The sequence below is a fragment of the Coffea arabica genome, chromosome 8e (genome assembly GCF_036785885.1).
Source record: "Coffea arabica cultivar ET-39 chromosome 8e, Coffea Arabica ET-39 HiFi, whole genome shotgun sequence".
NCBI lineage: Eukaryota > Viridiplantae > Streptophyta > Magnoliopsida > Gentianales > Rubiaceae > Coffea > Coffea arabica.
In genome coordinates, this window is record NC_092324.1 from 52,947,645 (window position 1) to 52,963,652 (window position 16,008).

At 35.2% G+C, this 16,008-nt stretch overlaps 1 protein-coding gene across 2 annotated transcripts; it reads right to left on the bottom strand.

Annotated features, from left to right (window-relative positions):
* Nucleotides 1–2,591: 2,591 nt before the first annotated feature.
* LOC113703694 (probable aquaporin NIP5-1) lies at nt 2,592–9,598 on the bottom strand. Of its 2 annotated transcripts, none has more exons than XM_072061973.1 (4): nt 8,721–9,598; nt 4,467–4,886; nt 4,295–4,356; nt 2,592–3,240 (listed from the first exon to the last, which is right to left on the bottom strand). In XM_072061973.1, the coding sequence occupies exons 1-4, from the start codon at nt 8,934–8,936 to the stop codon at nt 2,985–2,987; spliced, it is 954 nt and encodes a 317-aa protein (XP_071918074.1). In that variant the 5' UTR covers nt 8,937–9,598; the 3' UTR covers nt 2,592–2,984. The 2 variants fall into 2 exon arrangements, with proteins under 2 accessions (XP_071918074.1, XP_027080946.1); XM_027225145.2 differs by having other exon boundaries at nt 2,592–3,180; nt 8,721–9,594.
* Nucleotides 9,599–16,008: the final 6,410 nt, after the last annotated feature.

Consider the following 16,008-nt stretch of genomic DNA (forward strand, 5'->3'; position numbering starts at 1 on the left):
TGTATCTCCTCTTGATGGATGCTGCTGCTCCATAGATTTGAATGACGGATTTGGGATGGAATTTGGGTTCAATTTGCAGTGCCCAATTCTGCTGGTTTCTTAAGGGTTTCTGAATAAATCGGCTCTGTTTCTTAACCAAGCTCTGTTTTTTCTTTTTGACTGAAAGACTAAGCACCTCAAATGCGAGGTACACTTTCAAGAAAAAAAGTTTCAAGCTCGCATTTGTCTAATGCTTAGTCAACCTGATTTTAGAAACAACTCCACAAATAGCCTCTCTTGTAGAAACACTTTTTTTTTCATAATAATTTAAGAATTTATTCCAAAAACCAGTGCCTCTTATGTGGCCATGGTAGTTGTTCAGCATGCTTATGGTGGATTAAATATCTTGATGAACATCGCCCTGGACAAGGGGCTTTTTTTTTTTTTTTTTTTTTCCTGACGGAGTGGACAAGGGGCTTAACCAACATGCTTTTTGTGTGTGACGGCATGTAATTGCGATGCTTATTTTGGGACCTTTTGCTTATATGCTAGAATGGTAAGGCAGGTGATATATATGTGTATTTGTAATTATGTTGGTGTATTTGGTAAGATGACCGACAGAGCCCGACATTAATTGTAGCTGCTGCTGGAAGACAGGAAAAAGCGACCAAGACCATCCCTCTCTTTTGTGGCGGTGATGAAGATGTTCATGCTCTCTTCAATCGGAACAACCATCCATCTTGACATTTACTATGTGAGTTTGGGGTACACTTCACCAACTGTTGCCAGTACTTTGAGTAATGTCATCCCCGGTTTGACGTTCGTCATCTCTGTGCTTATGAGATACCGTAACATTACATTACATTACTACTAGCTAGTAATAGTGTTGATAAATCACTACCAGCCAGAGCCAGTAAGTACGTGCGTACTGCTATGTAATCGTATGATGTTGTTCAGTCAAGTGATGAAACAAACATATGCAAATTAATGATCCTACTCCGTCTAGTTGCCATTCTGCAGAATTGAGAGAGTGAACTTTTCAACTGCTAGTAGGAAAGCAAAGGTGTTGGGTACAATAGCTTGTGTCGCTGGAACCCTTTAATATTCTATAACTTGTCTCGGCATACTCTTTTTTTTTTCTTTTTTTCTGTTGGTTTTTGGTTGGATTCGAGTTGACTCAGAGCGAATCAACCGTTTCTATTCTTCCGAACATACAACATTTTGATTAGCCGAGCAGAAGTGTGCATGGCTTGCAAAACAAATCATCAAGCTCTCAATTGTCAAGTAATTATACCTCTTATTATAGTATGTGCTTCACGGGAGGTGGCACTATAATTTCATCTGCTTTACTATGATTATCTATCAAATAAAAAGTTATTTTCTGTGTCAATCCTTAAATCTCCTGCACTAATTTTATGGTTTCTCCTGCCTAGCTAGCTTGATTGGTGCACTTATAATCATGGTTCAAAGTTGTGGTCGCTACTCAGATCGTTTCATATCGGTTTCGGTATTCAATCATGGTTTCGGTTAGATGTAAATTTTGAAATAGTTAATACTCTATAACTTGTTTCGGCATACCTTTTTTTTTTTTTTTGCTTTTTTTTGTTGGTTTTTGGTTGGATTCGAGTTGACTCAAAGCGACTCGGTCGTTTCTATTCGTGTCGGAGACATCTCGACCGAGATCTTGGCGATCCATGTATCTCGGAGTCATCTCATCTTGGTATCAGAACGAAGAGCTTCGTTCCGGTGATAACTTGGCCGAGTCTTTGGACCATGCTTATAATCCTTATTGGCTTATGCTGGGTACTTCGGGGAAAAAGCAAAGACAGTTTTCTAGATTCTATTGAAGTGGAAGTGGAAGTGGAAGAACCATACAAAAGCAGAAAGGGCTGTAATGATGACAAGGTGCCCAGACGAGGGGCAGGAGCGATCATCAGAAGGACCGCTCTTGAGCTATTCACGGCCAAGATTTGGTCCAAAAAAATTGTACGATCCAGATCACTTTTTGTACCTCGTTTTTTAACGTGTGTGAGGTCCACAAAAATTTATTCTAAAGTTACACGTTGTGCAAACAAAGTTACGCCGTATGTAAACAAAGTTACGCGATGTGCAAAATGCACAAACTCGCTAGGAACGGCCAGTGGTCCCAAGGTGGCCGCAGTTACATCAGCTGATCCGCAGAAGCAAACAGCATATCTACATTAGCCTTGCTGGATTTCCAGTCCATCAGTAATACTACCCGGAGTCCTGTTTATCTGATGATGTCTTACAGCAGCAAACTTGGAGGCCGGGGGTAGACAATGTCTTGCATCACAAAGGGATACCTCATTCTTAATATCCTTACAAGAGCCTCATGAGTTTTACTTTTTTTTTTTAATTGGGTATTTTTCTCTCACAAATCAATTTCTTATTAATTTTTACTCCTTCTATATTCACTGGGGAAGGGATAGACTCAAAGGGATCATTGGAAAATCTAGAGGGGATTTAATTACCTTTAGGCCAGAAGGCTTTGGAATTAACCAACAACAAGTGAGGGGATTCGATGCAACCGAACAAGGAACTTCTGGAATTATCTTAAATAGTGCTCTACTGCGGCTAGTGGGGATAAGATATGCACAAAACGCAACAGTTTTATTCATCATCTCACAAACAAAATAAAAAAAAGAAGAACAAGATTATTGTTTCGTTGAAGTGACGGCAAGCTTAAAAGCAGAGGCATTAGCTCGCGTCTCTAATTCAACCACCACATCGATCACATATAGGACAAACCAGCAAAGCATAACAGTACAGAGATTTTAAGTCTACAATTTTACACACCACAACAGACCAAGGGGCGCAAGAGTCGTCGAAGTCCACAGCTTCCTTATCCTACGCCTTTATTCTTACGTAAAAGCAGTTGACTTTTAATGTCATCAACAGGAATACTTTATACGATGATAATAATTCAACATGGTAGAAATTAGGAGGCCTAGCTGGCTAGGCCGGTCGGTTCTTTCAGAAAAGTTTTAGCGACGGAAACTCCGGACCGGCCTTGGAGTCTCAGTCTCGTCTCCCTGGAGCTTGACAAATGTATAGACAGCTGCTCCGGCCAGGGCCCCGAGCGTGGGAGCCAGCAAGTATACCCAGATTGACTTGTAATTTCCAGCAGCAACGGCTGGCCCCAGGGTTCGGACAGGATTCATTGAACCACCGCTGGATGGCCTGCCAAAGGTAATGGCAATGTTGTCGGTGTTTGTCATTCTGTTATTGCTTGCACTCGACCTGAAGACCCATGCTAGTAATATACTAATTTTTAACTAAAAACCTCATCTGTTCTTAAATATGCAAACACAAGGGGATCATGAAGGTTATCTGTTCTTATAAAGATGCTCCTGTTTCCAATCGTGCCATAGCCTCTCATTATCTCAAGCATTCAAATTGCTCCTGTTTCTTACTCGATCTATATCCTCAAGTGAACGTCACAATATTGCAGCTAGCCCTTTTTAAATAGAGATGATAAATTAGTTTGCCCCTATAAAGGAGACTGGCTCAGATAACTTACGTGGATTTGCACTTTACATGGAGACCAAAAGCATTTTTTCTAGCGCATATGGGTGAAACTTCGAACATAGTTTCTCAAATGAGATTTAACCCAAAAAATCCTCATTTTTTAAAGATTTTGGAAAAAAATCTTGTTGACCAAAACAGCGAAACCTATAAGAAGTTCAAAAAGTAGACACAATACGCTGGATGCAACTTTCTACTTTGTGTTCAGAATAACATAAGCGCTTATGCATGCTAAAACATTTTCATTCTCTTGTAGCGTACGTGCGAGTCAATCAACAAATTAAAGATGTCCTCCTAATAGAATTTTCTCGCGGCAAAAAATCAACCAAATGTACGGCACACTTGGCGGAATGATTTTTCTTTGTTCCTAATAATTTTGTCATAGGTTGGATGATAGATAGTAAGGAGGAGGCAGGAGGGGGGAATATTGGGATTAGAGTTTGAGAAGATCGATCATATATATTGGCACGTACGTTTCAATTTTGTGAGAGACGTCAAAAAGCAAGATTTTAGAAATGGAGGAGGAAAACAGCAAGAAAATCAAACTGGTGGGGTGTGATAATTAATGTTTCTTCTCAGGACCCTAAACATGTACAATTAGCCAGCAATAATTTAGGAAATTGCGGTGATATATTCATATGACGCGGAGCCATGCATGCATGCATGCTTTACTCAATTTGAAAGAAGCACGAATAAATGATGTGTATGCACATATTAGCACTCGCCAGACGTCAGTCATCATATATGCTGCATATTGATTGAAACTCACCCGGCGACGAGAATGTTGAGCATGACTGTAGCTCCGACTGCTATACCTGCCAATTCTCCAACCTATAAAATGCAGTGGCACACGTACGTGAATTAATTGAAATGAAATGATGAAGTCTAGGTGGGAAGGGCAGTAATTAATTAATTATATTGTGATGGTGCTTGGTGCTTACTGCTCGAGTGTCGGTGGCAACTGCAGTAACAACAAATAGGAGAACGAATGTGATGAGGAACTCGAGGGCGAAGGCTTGGCCGTTGCCTACAGATGGAATCGTGACGCCTCCTGACATAAAGGGGTGGAAAACACCTTTGAGAGCAAAAGAAGCACAGATGGATCCCGAAACTTGAGCTGCGATGTAAGCCGGCACCTGAACCCAAGGGAAGTGGCGGAGCGCCGCAAATGCAATGGTGAGGGAGGGATTGAGATGAGCTCCCGATATATGCCCTGTTGCCAATATCACTATCATCACTGCTAGCCCCGCACACGCTGCGTTTCCTATCAGCGTTTCTGCTCCGTCGTACTTTTGGTTTACAATGGGTCCAGCTGCGGCACCAAATATCAGGATGAATGTGCCCACGAATTCTGCTCCCAGCTATGTTCAGTATAATTCAAATTTCATTCATTATTAAAACCCCCCAAAAAAAAAAAACAAAAACAAAAGGTGCCAATTCTTGATGACTTCACTTCTTTAATCTTTTACATCATTCATACATATATATATATATATATATATATTTCTGTCTTAGTAGATTAACAAGTTCATCACGATTTGTTCCCTCCATTTTCTTCCTCGAGGTTTTACTTCTGTTGCAGAATTACTATTCCATGAACTTTTAAGTACGATTTTTATGGTGAATTTATCAGGGAATAACCATTGTCGGATAAGAGAAGAGTATCCAAAACCTTTTGGGTATTCCGAAGCGAAGCGGAGATGGTACAAGAAAGGGGTTTCGAATCTTCGATCTCCAAATTAGTCTCTATTTCCTCTCTCCTTTCTTTATACAGCTGTCACGTGTCTCTAATTTTTTGATAATCCAAAGTCAAACAAACCAATAATAATCCATTGACAAGTTTACTCAAAACCAATTAAACAGATAACTCAAAACTTTTAGGCCTTTGGATAAATCAAGCAATTTCAATAACTCAAAACTATTTTTTTTCTTTGGATAAATCAAGCGGTGGTTCCCTAATCAGAATTTCTTCAACTCTAGTTTACATAAAGAAGAAGATTGCAAGTTTTGGTTTTAAATAAATTTGTCAATGGATTATTATCGATTTGTTTGAGTTTGGGTTATCAAAAAGTTAAAGACACGTGGCAACTGTATAAAGAAGAGATAGAGAGGATAGAGACTAATTTGGGGACAGAAGATTCGAAACCCAAGAAAGGTGGAAAGTGGGCAATGGACAAGGCCTCAAAAGTTCCATTTAAGACAAATTTGTCTTAAGAGTATAATTAAGTTAAAAAAAGGTGTAATAAAAATTTAGATGCGAAGTGACTTAATTAGATTAAGATGTAACAAAAGTTAAAATAACTACTTTACTCTAAACTTGAGTAAAATAAAACTTGCGAGGCCTCGGAGGATCCAGAGGGGACTAGAGCTACAATGATAGGAGAATTGTGAGATTTATCCCCTTTCCTAGTAATAATTAAGGCCGAGTTTTTCTTGAAGTCAAGGGGGAGGAAAAAAAAAATTCCAAACGCAATTAACATAATGGAGGCTTTAATCAGTGTTCATACGTACCGTCACTGTTTTCAATTTTTTGTGTGAGCAAGAGCAGAGGTGGTAAAGGGTCAATTTTTAGATACCATGAGTCCACTAAAAGAAAGCTTCTTTTGCAACGACTTATTTTATTTTATGGCAGGATACAAATATTAGGGGTGAGCTAAGGTCCGTACGATAGCACGTGGGCGGCATACATTACTAGATCGGATCTTCTTCCTAGTTCTTGTGTCATTTCTATCTTACTTTTTATTATATTGTCATTCCTTTTTTATAAATATTTTATTTTAATTTTTTAATTTTCTTAATATTCAATAACTATTAATTGAGTAAAAAATAAATACAACAGTTTCAAAAAAATAATATATAATAAAAAATTAAAAAATACAGCAGAAAATTCATTAAAAAATCACATTTTTATGCATTTTGATTTTTTTGAATTTGTTAAATTTTATGTATTACTCAATTATTAGTTATTGGAATCTCAATAAAATAAAAAAGAATTAAAATATGATGTTTACGAAGGAGAAATGACAATATAATAAAAAGTGAAACAGAAAGTAACACAAGAAGTGGGACATAGAATCTGTTGCACGCTAAATGCTGCTATTTAATTCCACAATAGGCGTCAGTGCTGGCTATGGATTTGAGCAATTTAACCAAAATTGACATATTACACGTCCCCTCCATCTCATTGTTAACATTATATTTTCACGTTATTGATGTTCCAAATTTAACAAATACTTTCTAATCTTATCACTTGAGAAGGTATCATTTTAAAATTTTGGTGCGCATTTCAAAATGAAATATTTTAAATTCAAAAGATACATGCATAAATTTACCAATGTCACATCATTTAACATAATAATTACTACGCTATCATAAAAATTTGAATTATCAAAAAAACAACTTTAATATTGAGACCGAGGGAGTACATCCAACGATTACAATGGACTTCTCTAGGGAACCCGTTGAGTCATGCAGGAGGTTAAAATATCAGTTGACGCGTCATCAATCCGTGGGAAGCATGTGCAATGACATTAATTAAATAGTGTAAGTTTTGTCTCCATATGTACCATAGGTTTGTTTGGACAGCAAATTATTTAATCAAATATATTTGTTTACATCATCATTACAATTTTCAATACACCTTTTTATCTTCCCAATTACCTTTTTATCTCACATACATCACATTACAAAAAGTGCTACAGTAAAAATATCTCAAATAATTTACAATTCAAACAAACCCGTGTCAATTGGATTTTTGAATCTTATGCCTCATTTGGCAAGTGAGTTTTTTGAGTGTTTGTCTAAAATTTTACTGTAACTTACTGTAGAAATTTTTTAAAAAATTTTTGAAGTGTCTAAATTTTTAAATATTTTGAAATGTATAGTTTACTGTTTTTGGGAGTGTTTTTGAAAAATTTTGCTGTAGCAGAGTTTTTCGAATATATTTTGAGATATTTTTAGAAAATATTTTGCGATATTTAAGAGTAGAAGAATTTCTAGAATATATTTTGAGATATTTTTTAAAATTTTAAAAAATTTTAAACTAATTTTTAGATTATCTTTTAGAATACTTTTTACAAATTTTTATTGTATTTGAAAAACACTCCCATCCAAACAGAAGTTTTTAAAAAACTTGTAGCAAACAAACTTCAAAAAAAACTCAAGTGCCAAATAGGACCTTAGTTTCAGTAAACCTAAACTTGGTTCACAAATTACATGAATTTTTGGATTTCGGTTTTCGAGTTTCGAACTCATATTAAAGGTTCAAAACTTAATCCACACTATTATATGAGTTTTAGGCTGAAATTGAACTTGACCAAATTCATGATTAAATACATAATTATATATGTCATATATTTTATAATTATGAATTAATACAAATTTATATATAAATTATTAATATTTTATGTCATAATATGTATAATCATAAATTATACATTACTATATATATTTTACATATATACTTATACTCATATATGGGTCGGACTTTAATTAGATGTAAACTTAGTCTTGGCTCACATTTAATTTAAATATAATATTTAGAACCAAATTCTGCCCTGCCCAATTAAAGTTTAAAACTCAATGAGCCTTTTTGGGCCAAAAGGGCCGAACTCGAGTTAGCCCAGCCCATTGAAAGTCCTATATTTTGAGGTCGTTCGTATAATGGCTAAAAAATTAAATTGAGTACTATAAGACTGTTACAAATTTATGATTCATGTATAAATGGCGGTCATGAAATGACCAAGGTCAAGGCAGTGGGAAATAGAGATTTTAACTGTTTAATTTAGTCTTATTATGTGGTAAATTTTTATACCACAAGTTATGAGTTGATAGTAAGTTTAAGATCGGTGACTTGTTAATATTGATCTAACTATTGTGAATTCATTGTGTATATATAGAAAAAGGAAAAGGGAAAATCAACCAGGGACAATGATGAGCCTTCCTCAATGGTTTCTGTATTTTGTCGACAAACTAGCATAGTATATGGGATGTCTATAAAACAAACTCTATGATACGAGAATATAATAGTGTCCGCTGAACTTTGTACAATGGAATGAGAATATATGTTACAGCGCATGACACCTACAAGGAGAAGCATAGAAAAACAGGCAAAAGTGATGCAAAGGCAGAGAGAGTTAATCGGCGGCAGAAAGATTTGAAAAATATCAAAAAAAGGGGGCCAAGTTGTAGGGTACCTTGCGGGTAAGGGAGACATCTGGGGCGGGAAAGTCGGTGAGACACGTGTGAGCTGCACCCCATGTTGGCACCTCCACAGGCAAGCACTTGCACCGGGGCATTGACTTCCGATCGCCGGACATTGAATCAACTCGAACCGACGAAAACAATGGCGTTGGAGTCCCCGGCGTTGGAGGCGCCGATGCTCGTGGAGTTCCACCATCCGATTCTGCCATTTTCCGCCTTCAGAACTTGAATCGGCTAGAACAACCTCTTTTTTTTTCTTTTTTTTTTTATAAAGATTTGGTTCTAGAGAAAGAACTTGAAAGACTGATATTACATGATTTGTGGATTTTTATAAAGATCTTGCTACACGAGCTTCTGAGCTAGGGCCAGCTCTATAACGCTATGATTACTGGGCAAACAAGGTACGCAAATGAAAAAACATATACGTACTGGTATATATCTTTTTGATTTTTTTTTTTTTTTTGGGGAAGAGGAAAAGACGGAGTCGATCAGAATTACATGCTTAGCAGCTTTTTATAAATTTGCGGCTACGGAATATAAAGAATGAAGTGGTCCAGTTTACAAGCTAGAAACTGTATGTATTATGTAATACGGTGGAGTGGAAAAGAGAAATTGGAGAGGAGATCCAGCTTTTGATTACGAAAAGATCAGGGAGAGAATTTTGATGGCGGAGATAAAAAAGAACACAAGAAGATGGAAGACTAGAGGAGCAGTTGGTTCGTCTGAGCCTCGAGCTTTAATTTACCACCTCCCGGATCAGGATGCCGCAGACGCAAACATGAAAATGACTAAATGAAAAAAAAAAAAAAAAAAAGGAAAGAACTGCAACTGATTAAGGTTGGGGGAGGAACTGAGGAAGGGATTGGTTGGAAACAAGTTGACGGTGGAATCAGCAAACATGCATCTATTTAAAGGTATACATATAAAGTTAAATAAATACTAAAAAGAGAGGGGCCGTCTAGCCTATGAGCCAATGAGCAAGAAATTAAAAGTCAACTCTCAACATCTCCCCCCACTCCCCAATTCTTTTTTTTTTGTTTTAGTAAAAAATTTGGATAAATTTAACTTCTATCACCACTACCAGCCATAAATCGCACAAGCTCTCTTTCTTTCTTTTTTTTTCTATAATAAAATATTTAAACTGGTTCGCTTCCGATCACCAATACACGCCATAATTGCATACGTCCTCGTACGGTGAGTAAGAACACAAGCCCTCGTTTTTTTTTTGTAATAAAAATTTAGGTTGTGTTTGGATTGCATTTTTCGTCATTTTTCATGGAAAAATTACTGTAGCGATTTGATATATGCGAGGAAAAAATGTGATAGAAAAATGTGATCATGGAAAATGACAATATTTTCCGACCAAAACAAGCAATCCAAGCATGACCCTAACTAGATTGGACTCAAATCTCCATTAATTGAGCCAAGCTTATGTTATACGTTACCCGCCCCCAATCATCTTGCGTGCGTAATTGCTTTTTTTTTTTTTTTGAAGGAACGCATAATTACTGCTTCCATTCATGTTTGTTAAAGTCACAGACGCCTAATATTTATATTTGTCTATCATGGCAGCCAACACCACCGACGACGCGGATCCAATTGCTACTAAGTTGAATACATTATTGGTATCCAAACGTCAGGATTCAGGAATCATTCAATTGCCACCAGTTGACGACTTTGTAAACATGGGACTTTGATACAGCAACCAATCCCAGCCCTGTAACGGCCTCCTCACTCTCCCATATTTCTGCTCCTTCCACCTCGCTCCCTCCCAATAATGCACTTAGACAAAGCATACGGGTTTGTTGACTAAACAAACAAAGGAACAAAAAAACTTTTCTCAGCATCATTAACATGTAGTACATTGTACACTTCCCCCGTGGAGATCTGTACCTGCATACGCAGTGCCATTGGACGGTGTACAACCAATAGTTTATACACTGACGATAATACAACTACATCGATGGACATCTTTTAATGCGTTGTAATTTGTTAATTACAACAATATTGAACGGCAACTAGACGGGGAGAGGATGGTTAAAATAGTAGCGTGCATCTAAGGTTCCGTTTGATAAAGTTGAATCTGAATTCTGAAGTCTGAATTCTGAAATCTAAATACTGAAATAATTAATTTATTGAATTTTAAACACTGAAAAGAAATATATGAATGTCTGAATTTTAATACTGAACCTATTTATACTGTTTGATAAACATTTATAACTGAATACTTAATAAGTTAAATTTAACAATTTTGCCCTTATATCTTTTCATCCAAAAAAGAAATAGAACCTAGGATTTAATTAGCTTAAAATTTTTAGGTATGAAATGACAATATTTATTTTTAAATCAAATTAATATAAAAGATGAAATATATTATATGATGAGTATGGAGAATATGTGAAAGTCATTAAAAAGGCAGAAAAGAGAAATAGAAAATTATTAGATAGAGAATATTAAATTGTTTAATTAGATAAGAATTTTGAATATAATTAATAAACAATGGTAGATTTGGTAGATAAGATAAGATAGTTGAAGTAATTCTATTGATTCTTATCAGAATTAAGCATTCAGTTAGGATTCTTGTGCTGAAAAAAATACACACAAGTTCAACACTACTTAACAAATTCAGAAAATAGATTTTTATTTATCAAACACTCAAAACATCTGAATGTCTGAAAAAGTTCAGATTCAGCACTTTTTTATGTTATCAAACAGACCCTTAGTCTTTAGTTTTTCACGTTTTACGTTTGTTTCTCTTATTTCTCACTCTCAAAAGAATGTTAATTCTTCGTTTACCAACATGATTAAGAAGCATTTATTTTGGTTCTAAGATCTACTCTCAAAGACATTTTAGCTTTAAAAACTCATTTGCTTTTATGTGATAATAATTTCAGGGCATCGTACCTCATTCTCATCCAAGAACACAAGTAGAATTTAACTAAACAATATGAATTATATATTTTTTGGGGAAAATTAATTGAGGAAATTCATAAAATGCGCATAACTTTTGTACCGTTTGTAAATCGGAAAAAGTTTATTACAATTTTTTTTTTATGAAAACGTTAGAATTATTATTAATAAAAAAAATAAACTATACAATTCTTGAGCAAATGCTCATTTTGAGCTTTACAATAATGTACTAAGACACGGAGGATTCCAACATTCCTCGTCGTATATTGAGCTAGCAACATAAACACTAATCATTCTACTTCTATTGCTATTTTCATGCGAAGACAAATTAAACTAGCATTTCAAAAACAATAATCTTTAGTTTTGGATGTCTTTAACTTTCTCTGTCTTAAAAAGATGTAGCAGGTTAGATTAGATGATGAAACTTCTACTATCACCTCCAGCCAATGTTGCTCCCACCTCTTACTCAGTGCCAGTTTTAGAGCTTCGGTATAGTCTAACATAATATCTTCTCTGCTTCTTTCCCTTGAAGCCCAGACAACATGTGTATTGTTAGCCTTTGATGCTATTGTACCAAATTCCTAGTGCCTTGCTTCTTTTTTATTACTCACCTCAACTTTTATATTCATACAATTCCCATCTTCATTGCTGTTCTGAACTTCCTCCTCCACCGTTACTGTTTCCTGAATGCTTAGTCGTTTGTCCTTTACTTGAGTTTCTATGAACTCCATCCACTCTAACTGAGCTTTCTGTACAATTTCAAAAGGATGCCGATGTTTACCATTTGTTAACTAAAATGACCGAAAGGTACATTTCTTTTTTACCCAACCTATGTGCAAATAACCAACATTTCTGCACTCCACCACCACCATGTTAACCACCTACAAGGCGTTTGCTAATTCTGCAATATTCTTAAACCTCAATATATGTGCTCCATCAATTCATCACAATTGTGAAAATTCCTCTCCCAAACGGATCCACTACAAGAAACTAGCCGATTAGTGACAAGATTGTTATGACAAGGGGAACTTTGTCACTTTACCGATGTAAATAGTGAAAACACTGTGTTTGTCATCATAGTGAGTTGGCATCAGTGACAACTCCCCGTGGGCTTGTCGCTGACACGTATCATCCTAGTGGCAATTTTCCTTCTTGCCACTTATGGGTCATATTGCTCTAATTTTCAAATAGTACTCCGCCCTTGATTTTCTATTTCTTTTGTTGGTAAGGTGTCTCTCCTCCTGATGATTAATGAAGTTTTTCTATATCTAGAAGATGGCTAAACCTTGATTTGGTACTTTACATAGATAAGTATTGGTTACACTTCTTAGCAGCTTCAAGATTTGACAATACTATTATTATTTAAAATATTTTTTGAAATAATTACTGTAGTACATTTTATGATATGATGAATGTGTGATAAGAAGGTGGTTAGAAATACAAAAAGATGAGTTGGAAAATGTATTTATAATATAAGCAAAATATTATTTTAAAAAATTTGATATCCAAACAAACCCACTAGTTTTAGGTCGCATTTTTTATTTATCTTACTCTCGCATACGGGTTTTAACTTTTATTTCCTGCATTTATCACTTTTGTTACGTTAAGTGGTATGGTACATTAATCTTCTTGCTCTACAGGGATCGGCAATCCAGTATAAAAGTAGATTTCGTTGCATACAGAGCATAGTAAGAGGTGAAGGGCCTTGTTGCCCTTTCAGAGGTACAAGTGCATTGCAACTAAATAAAAGTGTTGTTTCTGTTTATTAAATGTGAAGCCCGGGATCCAAATATATGGTACTTGTTTGTTCTTCAATCTTTTAAAATGATCAATCTATTTATCACTTCTAAAAAAGGAAAAACTTAATATATATCCAGTGCGAATTACTACTATTGACTTCATTTCAATTAGTCAGTTTAGAATGATCAATCTCTTTATCACTTCTAAGCACCTAAATCTATTTGAGTAAATCAATTTTTTCACTTATCAGACACAATCGGAGAGTCATTTCTATAGTACTTGCAAAAGTTGAATCCTGAAGCGAGTGGATAAGTTTGAAGCTTTGGATGTTAAGGCTTTAGTCTACAATCTCCTAGCTAACTATGTTTATTTATATTACTTCAAAATGTCTTTCCTTGACAGTTGATAAATATTGTTCTCATCATATGCACATTTAAGCTCTGAATTTTATATCTAATAAGTGCTGTGACTGTGATGTCAAATCAAAAAAAAAATTGCAACCATGTTAAAAGAAAGCTCCACTATGACCTGTAGCTCTTAAGAAATGAGTTGCTTCAATTCTTGTAAATGCTAGCGAGCCCTACAATAGTAGTCTTGATCTGGAGTTCTTTTGCTCAATTGGTTGAATAAGCAAGAGGATGATTTTTGGCTAGTGCTTTTGGAATTATCAAAGCGTTTCCAAGGAGAATACGTTGGTGATATGGTTGTTGCTTATTGAAGTAGGGATTTTGTCTTTGTAAATTGTTATACATAACATTGATGACATGCTTACCATCTGAGGCTCTATTGCAACATTTATGCTTTGTAATGAAGCATTTATTTTGTAACCTAATTAGTGCCAGTATTTTTATAATATATTTAAAATTGAGTTGTATGGTTAGATAGTTTGTTAATCAATTTCATTTTAATATGTTGAGCAGAAGTGAATTTTTGAAAGAATTAAGAATAGCACGAATGGTATTGAATGGATTATTATAGTGACTGATAATTGTGTTATTATTACTATTTTTAACTCTTGAAAATCGTCACTATAAAGGTTTTGTGCGATAACTTTATCTTGTTTAATCACAATAGCGTATTTGTTGGGAAAATTTGTTTGATGGTTAAAAGTTTTGAGTCCAAATCCCTCTGCCTCCTTTCTACTTTCGGCTCCTTTTCGGCTTTTAAGTCCCATCTTTTGAACTTAGAAAAACATTAAAAAAGGCAATAATATACAATATTTTTAGTGACAAGGCCTTTTTTTTTGTCACTGAGAGCATACAGTGACAAATTTTTTTTACTTTTAGTGACAACTGAACCCTTATTTCTTGTAGTACCATAAATGCCTATCCAAAAATTACAAATTTTTTTTGTTGTGTTGAAACTCCAATTCCACGTGGGTTATCACTCATTGGTCATCAGAATGTGCTGTAGCATTTTTCTTTCTGTCACTTTTTTCACTTGCCAGTTTTTATTCATCAACAAAAGACACTTCTTTCACATTTAGCTAGATTTGGGTTATTGACTTTGAATGATATTCAATTTCAAGTAACTAAATCAAATTGTCAGTAATTGGAGTCCAAAAAATTTCGGTCTTGATGGCAAGGAGTCAACAGCTGATCTTTATCAGGCAAGGAGTTGAGATCGAAGTGTATACAGGTATATTTATGAAGGAAAAAATACGTAAATAAGGTACCATAAAGCATCTTGCGCAGATTATGTTTCAAACAACAAAGTCGCAGAATTTATTTCACTGCTGTTGCTGAAGAACTTGATGTTCTGTGTATTGGAGGGCTTGCCCTATTAGCTAATTAATATTGGTATCGGCCCTGAGAAGCATGTAGCTGCAAATTCGGAGTTTCGCACAAGCATTGCTTGTGATTCTGACTCTTCCGAAAGGTTAACTAAAAAGGGATTTTCAGCATTTAGCAGTGGCAAGCACGCCATAACAGCATAGCGTCGAGTTTACCTTGACCGTTGGCATAGTATTTTAATAAAAATATGCATGTTACAAGGAGAACAATTTTATAACTTTTGTTTGGATTTATTGGAGTGCGAATGATATTCTTTGACTAAATGATTATTATATGAAATTAAGACTTTCAGTTATAATAATTTTTGTAACGTACAATTCTAATTTAAATATAATTTGAATAGCTAATAATTCCTACATTGTTGACTTTTTTTTTTTTAACTTTTATCACCTATATGTGTGTGGACCTTGAGATAAAAAGACTAGTAGGCTGCTAATGCTATTGCAACTTATGCTTTGAGAGCGACGAGTAATAGTAAAAGAAAGATAACCTATTTTATCTATAAATCTATCTCATAACTTGATAAGAAAAATTCAGTATCTTATCTTAGCTGTGCAGATTAATGAGGATGGCAATAAATGTGGCTAGGTTATTACTGTATCTTGGGAATAATAAGTTGGAGTAATAAGCAGAGCTAAATTGGAGAGTTTAATCAACATGATCTGCACTGGCCTTGAGATAAACAGGAGGGATGAATTTAAGGATGAAAGATCAACTGCAAATTTTAATCTCGCACGTTCCACAAGCATGAAGCAACAACTCTTCCTTATCCTTGGTCGTAAGGGCGTTGCTTTCAAGATCAGACTGGTGCATCCACTACGACAGCATGTCTCCCTAA